General features: G+C 41.0%; 1 protein-coding gene across 2 annotated transcripts in view; it reads left to right on the top strand.

Annotated features, from left to right (window-relative positions):
• The window catches only part of Plcz1 (phospholipase C zeta 1), a 50562-nt gene that overhangs the window by 32824 nt on the left and 7135 nt on the right, over window positions 1-10603 (top strand). For both annotated transcript variants that reach the window (XM_021191406.1, XM_021191407.1), the window contains exons 10-11: window positions 2861-2977; window positions 4598-4770. In XM_021191406.1, coding sequence (XP_021047065.1) covers window positions 2861-2977; window positions 4598-4770 — 290 coding nt within the window. The remainder of the gene's footprint in view (window positions 1-2860; window positions 2978-4597; window positions 4771-10603) is intronic.

The raw sequence follows: 10603 nt of genomic DNA, 5'->3' as shown, positions 1-10603 counted from the left end.
GAGAGAGAGAGAGGGGAGAGAGAGAGAGAGAGGAGAGGAGAGAGAGAAGACTGGTGTGCATATGTGGATGTGGATGTGTGGATTTGTTATAATGCAGGATCCACATGAAGATATCAGGCCCTATTCTGTCATTCTCTGCCGTATACCCTGGAGACTGGAGCGAGGCAGTAAGCCTCACTGACCCACACCCCTCCTTGCCCTGGGACAGTGCTGAGGCTTCAGGTTCATGTAGACATGCTGGGTGTGATGGTTTGTATATGCTTGACCCACAGAGTGGCACTATTAGGAGGTATGTCCCTGTTGGAATAGGTGTGTCACTGTGGGCATGGTCTTAAGACCTCATCCTAGCTGCCTGGAAGTCAGTCTTCCACTAGCAGCCTTCAGATGAAGATGTAGAACTCTCAGCTTCGTCTGCACCATGCCTGCCTAGGTGCTGCCATACTCCTACCTTGATGATAATGGACTGATCCTCTGAACCTGCAGCCCCAATTAAATGTTGTCCTTTGTAAGACTTCCCTTGGTCATGGTATCTATTCACGGAAGTAAAACCCTAACTAAGACACTGGGTTTTATGTGAGTATTGGGGATCTAAACTAGGTCTGCATGTTTGTTCAGTGAGAACTCTTACCTGCTGAGCCATCTCTCCACCTTGGGTTGAGTGTGTTTCTTACTGCACAGTAAAGTCAAGAGAGACTGAATGACCTGCTTTATGAAGCTGGCACCCCAAAGTGTCAGGCAGCCTTTTAAATTCATGAGTACAGTAGCACTGTGCATAGTGGGAGTAGTCACCCCTACTTACCCCTACTATATTAAACATGCACAATTTAAAAGAGTGATTAGTAGAGCTAAGCCCAGACATTGTGCACATCACCACTATGTCTTGAAGAGGGTAGACTGTTTTTTTCTTGACCAGAAGTCATTGATAGTAAATAATTAAGACAGTAACAAAGATTTAACTGCACAGACATCTAGTATTACTGTACTCATTATCATAAACATCCCCAAAATATAATCTTGGAATGTCACCAAAATGGAATGATTAGTACATTATCCCAGCTGAGTGTAAAACAAGTGGCATCCAGTAAACAGGAAGAAATAAAACAAGTCCATTTGAAAATTAGCAAATAAACAGAAAGGAATGGAGAGACATACACCACCCAGTTAATGGTAATTCTTAATTGAGTGCTAAGATCATGCATAGTTTTATTCTCTTTTATTTGAGTTCCATGTGTTTCTAAGAAAGAACATGAAGGGAATTCGTAATAAATTGTGTGTGATTTCTGGTGCTAAGCTTCAGAAGTGACATGTTTAGCTACTGTTCTCATGGCCATGACGAAATATGCAATAAGCATCAACCTCAGGAAGGAAGCCACGGTGGCTTACAGTCTGAAGGGACACAGTCCTTCCTGGTTGGCAAAGCATGGTGGCTGCAGTTCCATGGTCTTGAGGGCAGGGGGCAGTGTTTGCTCACATCTCTTTAGAAAAGGAAGGAAGCGATACAGAAGCTTGTGATCAATTGCTTTTCTTACTTTCCCCCTTTTATTAACAATGCAAGGACCTAGCCCATGGGATGACTCCACCCACACTGAGGGGGGCTTTCTCAGTTAGTCCTCCATAGAAGTACCCTTAAGGACACACATGTAAGTGTGCCTCACTGATGCTATATGTTGCTTAACCCAATCAGGTTGATACTCAGAATTTACTATCATTGGGACCTTAGCGACAATTCATATATCATATGTAAAGAGTTAAGCTCTAGGTCCCAAGTGTGCATGTTATGCCTATGGATAGACTCCTGTACACTGCAGAAGGGAGCATGATTTCAAAACAATGTTTGGATTTTAAATTTGCAATGTCTTTTAAAGAATACTGTTGGACAAGGAGGAAAGGATTCTTTCCCATTAGCAAATACTATGAGCTTTATATAACTATCACTTTTCTCAAGATTGGTTGTCATACTGTCAGGAATGGCTGTGGCAATGGGATCTGTTCAGTGAAAGGAGAAAACTCTTGAAAAAAAAAAAAACATGACATTTGTGTTCATCTAAAGGGATGTCAGTCAAATGGTGAAGGATGCAAATTAGTTTTAAATTCCGAGTCACTTAGAATATAGACAAACAGAAATCCACAAAATACATATAGATTACATGTGCACGCATATGTACATGTTATAATCAAATGAATAGCTCAGCAAAAGGGTGGGGGAGCACCCTCATAGAGGCAGGGGGGAGGGAGACGGGGATAAGGGGCTTGTGGAAGGGAAACTGGGAAGGGGATAACATTTGAAATGTAAATAAATAAAATAACCAATAAAAAAGATAAAACTGTTGAGAAGTAGTGAAATTGGCAATAGAGGGTTGAAAGCAGAGATTGGAAGCACGTGAGGGAAAGATGCTGAGCCAGAGGATTGGGAGCTAAGCTAGATAACTCAAGCGTTCCTTTAAGTCTGTGAAATGATCACTAAATTAATTTAACTAGAAACCTGTAGCTTCATATGACTTATATGTGAGTGCATCTTAATGTGAAAATTATGGTTAAAAATTGGTGAATATGTTACTTAAAACGTTTAATTTTGGAATTGTGTGTAATCTTGTATTAATTTGGAATTAATTTGGAAGTGTGAAAGTGAAATAGTTCAAGTAAATGATCAGGGTACTTAAGTTGCTCCATGAAATAATTTTAAAATATTCGGAATTATTTTGTAGCATAAATGCATGAGTTCTTTATTTTGTGATTGATAAATATTCTTGCCAAGGTCATGTATAGAATTATCTTACATATGTGAGTAATAATACAAAAATATCTTGTTTCACTGACTACAAATGCTTCAAACATTTTCATTACTTTTTTCTCTTTGTAGTCCATGAGTTTATTTTCCACACTGCGTCATTCATCACCAGAGTATACCCCAAATTGATGAGAGCAGACTCTTCTAACTTTAACCCTCAAGAGTTTTGGAATGTAGGATGTCAGATGGGTATGTTATGCAGGGTAGTGACCTATCTGCAAACGTAAGTAGAAATGAATTCTTTGTGTGAGTTAATGGAAATTTCCGGAAAAGTTTTGGCCCTGGAAGTAGGATCAGGCACTCATGGTAAACCACTGGTGTCTAGAGCTAAATTTTTCACCAAATAGCTGGAGAGGGCAGATGTAGTTGAAGATTGGAAAGCCTAGACTAATATTCCAATATCCAGATCTTATGAATTAGTCTAGGCTTTCCAAGGTCTGGATATTGGAATATGTGCATTTGAGGGAGAGGGCTACTGGATGGATAGATCAAGTTCCTTGCTTGAGTTAGGTCCAAGTCTTCTTCAAGCCAAGTGCCCTTCATCATTTTGAACTTACATGAGCTTTGATGTTCACAGTCTCAGAAGGTGAGTAGGGTTACAGGCTGGTTATTTCTCCATGCCAGATTCTCCATGATGCTAACCATATAACAGGTACGGCATCAGCACTAACTACCCAGGGTCAGGGGCTCATTCTTCATCACCTGATCTATGGAGAGAGCCAGCCGACATACATGTAGGCCTGAGGAGATGGGAGTAGGATCAGGTGGGATAGTGATGGCTTGAGGGAGGACTTACACTAGGACCACTTACTAGGCACTCTGTAGATCAGTTTCTTGACTCCTCAGGGAATATATCCACCACTTGGACCTAGATATTTGTGATACAGTTGGTACCTTCTCTTTAATCTAAGGCCCTATACAAGTTAAACCAACACTATTCCTGTTCTAGAGCCCCAGCCCTATTTTCTTTATCTTTATATTCTTTGAATATTATCTGACATGTGGACTGCTTTTCTGTAATCCATACTGAATGCCACTTTCATTTCTTTATTCCAAATTGTAGAGTAGATAGATATCACTGGGCATACTTAAAGTCTGAGCACTAGGGAAAGGGATCCAAGGGCTTCAGGAGTTCAAGGTTTTCTTCCCTTATATGGAGAGTTTGAGGCTTCCATCTGGGCTATGTGATACCCTGTCTTGAAAACTAACCCACCAACCAGCACCTATATAATAATTTAATTTTACGAATTGAATGTTATAGTTCACAGACACACAGTAACATGAGTAAGTGTCTTAGTTAGGGTTTCTATTGCTGTGAAGAGATACCATGACCTTTACAACTCTTACAAACGAAAGCATTTAATAGGGGCTGGCTTACAGTTCTGAGGTTTAGTCCATTATTATCATTGTGGGAAGCATGACAGCATCCAGGGAGATATGGTCAGAAGTAGTTGAGAGTTCTGCACCTGGATCTTCAGGCCTTAGGAAGAAAGAGAGACACTGGGCCTGGCCTTGAGTATTTGAACCTCAACACCCACCCTAACTAGTGACACAGTTCCTCCAAGGCCACACCAACTCCAACAAGACCATACCTCCTAACAGTGCCCCTCCCTATGGGCCTATGGTGACTATTTTTATTCAAACCACCATGACAGGACAGCAATAACATATTTAAAAATCCATGACTTATTAGGTAAATGACCCATATTCTTAGAAAACATGAAAATAGGCAGCATTTAAAGATTTCAATACACCATTAAACTTAACTATGCTATTTCCTAACAGTGTCAACATACTTCTTTATCACAGTGGCCTTGAATTTTCAAACTCCTGGACTGCCTATGGATTTGCAAAACGGGAAATTTTTGGATAATGGAGGCTCTGGATATATTTTGAAGCCAGCCATCCTTAGAGATGCTACCCTGGGCTTTAACCCAAATGAACCAGAATATGATGACCATCCAATTACCCTCACAATCCGAGTAAGATTAATGGCTTGTTTTATTTGCTGGTTTTTAAGTAAACTAGATAGTGTACATTAATATTTCAATATTACCGATCAGCTCTAATGCCCTTTGAATCCCTGTTAATCTTTCTAGACACAGTTAATAGAGGCTCTTTTAGCATCTTTTTCTGTATCTGAAAATTTTCTTTGTGTGCGTTTTCACATGAATGATTTTCTGCCAGTGAATGGAAATATTGAGGCTAAAACCTTTTCCCAGGAGAGATCTATTTATATCATTCCGTTGTCTTTCACCATTTAGCACCGTGATGGAGTGGTTGAGTTCAGCCTGCTGATGACCTTGAAGACATGATACTCTTTGTCCCTTACCTTTAAAGAATTTCAGCAGCAAATTCTAGGTGCTATTTCTTTCTCGTTAATCTCTTACTTTTGGAGTGCAGCCCTCTTTCCCTGCTATGTCTCTGAACCCTGTTTGATTGCAAATAAAGGTATGGATATACTTTCCATATCCATTATCCATGTCTATTAATATGTTATAAGCTTAGAATGTTCTCATTTTTCCCCCTGAAGTTTTCAAGAGGTTTTTAACATTTCTTCCCTACAATGATTCAAAAATCTATATTTAATTTTTAGAAGTGATTGATTGATTGGTTTTTATTTGTGTGTGTGTGTGTATGTGTGTGTGTATGTGTGTATGTGTGTGCGTGTATGTGTGTGTGTGTGTGTGTATGTGTGTGTGTGTGTGTGTGTGTGTGTGTATGCAGATACCTGTGGAGTCCAGAAGAGGGCATTTGATCCCCCTGGAGCTGGAGGAACAGATGATTGTGAGCTGTCCATTGTGGGATGGCAGTGCATGCTCTCAGCTGCTGAGCCATCTTTTTAGACTCCTGTTTGGTTTTATTTTCACTTTAATATAGATGCTCAGGGGCTTGAGAGATGGCTCAGTGGTTAAGAGCACTGACAGCTCTTCCAGAGGTCCTGAGTTCAATTCCCAGCAACCACATGGTGGTTCACAACCATCTGTAATGGGATCCGGTGCCCTCTTTTTCTGTGTCTGAAGACAGCTACAGTGTATTCATATACATAACATCAATCTTTAATATATATATATATATATATATATATATATATATATATATATATATATNTATATATATATATATATATATATATATATATATATATATATATATATATACACATTTGTCTGCTGCACGTTTATTCTCTGATTGGCAATCACCCCATGTGGCTCCCTCTTTATTTCTATCTTCACCCTGTTCCTCCCATTTCTCCCCCTTCATTCTTTCATCTCTTTGCTTTATTGCTTCCTGTACAAGTTCATTATAGCAAAAGTGGCTCTCTCCATTAGCACAGGCTCTTCTTTTTTCTCTGTATTTCTAAATGCAATGTTTATTTGCTTTTTAAAATGTCACTGAGCCTTTCAAGAAGGTCTGGCTGCATTTTTTTTTTTTTCTCCACTTAATTACAAGCCACTGCCTTAGGCTGTACCTCCACCTATATAGACTGCAACTGGAGGATTTGTTTGCTAACGAACTGCACAGGCCTGGCCTCTTAGGTTGCCCCCTTCTGTTCAACTCGTTCCTCTGACAACTCTCAGATGTTCTCTTGGGATTTGGGTCAGTGATCTTTCTGTTTCTAGTTACATGCTTACATGCTACCTAGTGGAGTTCTGGGCTCTATCAGCTGATGAGTGGGCTTCTGGATCTTCACTCCTAACTGTGATGCTTGAAACTCTGTCCCCAGGATATGTTTCACTTAACAATTTGTATCTCAATTTTGTCCACTATTGTCATAACACTACTGGGCTTGGGGGCCCATTCTTACCTGCTTCAGACCCTAGCCATTTAATACCAGTGAAGAATGCATTTTAATTAACTACTCAATACTTACTTACTTAATTAATTAATTAACAATGCAGCCATTGCCCCCTCCCAGTCCCCTTCCCACAATTTCTCACCCCATTCCTCCTCTCCCCTGTCCCTCAAGAGGATGTCCCCAACCAGGCAAACTGGAAAGGACAATAGAGGAAAGGGACAGGGAGGAAATGCTTCGGATGCAGCAGGAAAGCGTACTGGTGAGGTGCACAGCCAGCTTTGCTCCTTCTCGTAGGATGTTGTGACACTGTAATCCAGTCAGAGTAGATAGCTAGAAATCACCTCCAATGGGGGCTACAAATATTGATTAGCTGACACTTTTTGGCATGTGGAGAAGTCTTATTGACCACGGAGCTTCTTTTACAAGGGGATTGTCACGTTGGCCTCCTTTCTGCATCTTTAAAATAGTTGATTCAGTGAGAAAAGGTGGATTAGCCACTCCTAAGAGCCTTTATAATACATTCAAGTCTCCTCTTGTTCTGGATTTATTATCTATGTGCCATGAACATCTGTTTCACTTTCATTGATGGATTCCTCTTTTTGTAACTACTCCTAAAATATTTATATTGCATAAAGCTTTTACCTAACCTTTGTTCCAAACTAATGATTCGTCTCACATTCTCAAATGCAAAGGCTCATGATTTTAACAGCCAGTAAGGCTCAAATCTTAAACCTGACTTCATTTGTTTTTTAGAACCTGAAGTATATTTTAAACAGTCTACCAAGCATCCATACTTATTAAATCACTATCCTGTCAAACTTAAAAATTTAAAACCTAACATTCCCTTCCCAGTCAATCTACCTTTAATTATTTTATTGACATGTCAATGAATGGCATTATTCATCTGACCAACTCAGACCAGAAAACATGGCAGTGTTTTTATGCATCTCCTTCGCTTCCCATATCATTCATTTATAAATTCTATCTAGTCCACTCCAGGTCTCCATGACCCCTTCCCTTGGTCTAACCACCTTGGCTGCTGTCCTCTTGCAGGAATTGGTTATCTATCATCGGGTCTCTTCTTTTGACTTCTTAAACACGTGCAATCAGCTCACGTTGATGGTTATTATTTTTTAATCTATTTTTTTTTTTTACAGTCCAGTCTTTATCCCCCTCCTGGTCCTCCCTCTGACTGGTCCTCATTGCAGACCTCCTCCCCTTGTCTCCAAGAGAATTCTCCCACCCCCGTTCCCACCCCCACCCCTACCCCACTAGACCTCCCCACTCCCTGGGGCCTCAAGTCTCTAGAGGGTTAGGTGCATCTTCTCTCACTGAGTCCAGTCAGCAACCCTCTGCTGTATATGTGTCAGGGGGCCTCATATAAGCTGGTATATGCTGCCTGATTGGTGGCTCAGTGTCTCAGAGATTTCAGGGGTCCAGTGAGTTGAAACTGCTGGTCTTCCTTTAGGGTCACCCTCCTCCTCAGCTTCTTCCAGCTTTCCCCTAATTCAGCCACAGGGGTAACTGGCTTCTGTCCATTGGTTGGGTATAAGTATCTGCATCTGACTCTCTCAGCTGCTTGTTGGGCTTTCAGAGGGCAGTCAGGCTAGGCTCCTGTCTGTAAGCACCCCATAGCATCAGTAATAGTGTCAGGCCCTGGGGCCTCCCTGTGAGTTGGATCCCAATTTGGGCCTGTCACTAGACATCCTTTCCCTCAGTCTCTTATCCATTTTTGTCTCTGCAGTTCTTTCAGACAAGAACAATTCTGGGTCAGAATTTTTGACTGTGGGATGACAACCCCATCTCTCCAACAGAGGTCTTTCTAATGGAAGTGAACTCTACAAGTTCCCTCTCCTCACTGTTGGGCATTTCATCTAAAGTCCCTCCCTTTGAGTCCTGAGAGACCCTAATCTCCCAGGTCTCTGGTACATTCAAGAGGGTCTTCCATCTCCTACCTTCTGAGGTTGCTTATTTCAATTCTTTATGTTGGCCCTTAGAGCTTCAGTTTTGCTTTCTCACCTCAATACCAGAGCATGTTTCCCTCTTCCCCTCCCTGTCTCCTTTCCTACCCAGGTTCCCTCCCCCACCCCCAATGATGGCTTTCTTCTCCCTCCCAAGTGGGTTTGAGATATCCTCATTTGGGTTCGTTGGCTTGTTAGCCTTCTTGAATTCTGTTGATTGTATCCTGGTTATTCTATACATTTTTTTGGCTAATAGCCACTTATTAGTGAGTACATATCATGTATGTCCTTTTTGGGTCTGAATTTGCCAATTTGACCTAGTCTGGAACTACCTGGGAAGAGAGTCTCAGTGAGAGATTGTTTGGATTAGATTGGTCTGTGAGAATGCCTTTGATTTTCTTTTAGAATTTTATTTAGTACCTTGTGAATGGGTGTTTTGCCTATATACATGTCTACGCATCCTATGCATGCTTGGTGCCCATGGAGGCCAGTAGAGAGTATTGTATTCTTTGAAACTGGAGTGAAAGCAAGTTGTAAGCTCCCAAGAGCATACTGAAGAATCAAACTCTGTATCAAGTGCTCTTCCACTGACCCATCTCTCCAGTCCCAAGCAAGAGATATTCTTGTTGGACTATCTGGAAGACCGGTCCTAAGAGTGGGTGGCATCATTCCCTAGGCTTGGGCTGTATAAAAGGAGAAGGTCAGATGAGTGAGCAGCAAGCTTGCATGCATTGATTCTCTCTTCGCTCTCCACTGTGGATGTGACTACTTCTTTCAGCTTCCTGCCTTGACTTCCCCACAATGACGGACTGTAAGCTGAACAATCATTTCTCCTTGAAAGTTATGTGTCAGGGTAGTTCATAAAAATAACGGAAACTAAATGAAAACAGCCTGTCTCAGTCTTCTTAGTCCTTCTTCCCTAAGTCAAACAGAGAGGTTTTACTATAATGATGATTTTATTAGTATTTAACATTCATTTCTGTTTACCGGTTACTTTCCCAGTGAAGGCTGAGCTTTTTTTTTTTTCTTTTTTCTTTTTTTTTTTTTTTTCTTCTTTCTCTCTCTCTCTCTCTCTCTCTCTCTCTCTCTCTCTCTCTCTCTCTCTCTCTCTCCTGTCTGTTTCTGTCTCTCATGTTTCTCTCCACCTACCCATCCTTTAGACAAGGTCTTACTGTGTAATCATAGCTGTCATGGAATTTGCTATCTAGTCGGCAGATCAGCCTTGAGCTCAGAGATCTGCCTGTTGCTGCCTCCTGTGTGCTAGGATTAAATTTAGATGCCATGACTTGACTGACTCATGACTTAAAAATTCCTACTTTTTGGAAGCTTTTTTTTTTCTTGGTTGTGCTCTCCTTTCACAGCTTCCTTCCATCCCAGCCTACGCAAGCACATTACAGCACATAGCACCCTGCATTAGAATCATTTTCTTGTCCGTGTTCACCAGCTATCTGAGGATACTTTAAGGATAAGAGCTGGGCTCTGTTCAAGCCAACTCAACAGGGTCTGACAGAAAACATATGGCTCATATGTGGAAGTTGATTGAATGAGCGACATCTGTTGCCTGCTGAGAATAGTAGATGGAGCATCCATGCTGTCTGAATGGAAATGAATTTTCAGGGTTTGTGCACACAAATGCTTATGAATGTTCTGGGCTCCTACTGCAGGCTTATACTCTGAGACTCTCACTTTGAGGTGTTAAGTGGCTTGGACTCAAACAGACAGGTTAGTGAGTCTCCTTGGAAGCAGCCACCACAGCTCTACAAGTGAGTACTCTCCTCGTGGCTATTCTAAAGAGCTTTGTAGTTGGCTACTTTAATCTCCCAGGCCTGGGTTTACTATAAGCTTCCTTGAATCCTTGATGAAGACAATTGACATTTCCAGTTTATTCTGTTACCTTTGAACTTCAAGTTTTGGTCTAACCCACTTGTCTTTTCCTTTCCTTTTCCTTTTCCTTTTCTTTTTCCTTTTTCCTTTTTCCTTTTTCCTTTTTCCTTTTTCCTTTTTCCTTTTTCCTTTTTCCTTTTTCCTTTTTCCTTTTTCCTTTTTCCTTTTTCC

Source organism: Mus pahari, chromosome 2 (genome assembly GCF_900095145.1).
Source record: "Mus pahari chromosome 2, PAHARI_EIJ_v1.1, whole genome shotgun sequence".
Taxonomy (NCBI): domain Eukaryota; kingdom Metazoa; phylum Chordata; class Mammalia; order Rodentia; family Muridae; genus Mus; species Mus pahari.
Note: the sequence above shows the minus strand (reverse complement) of the source record. Positions and strands in the feature narration are given on the sequence as shown.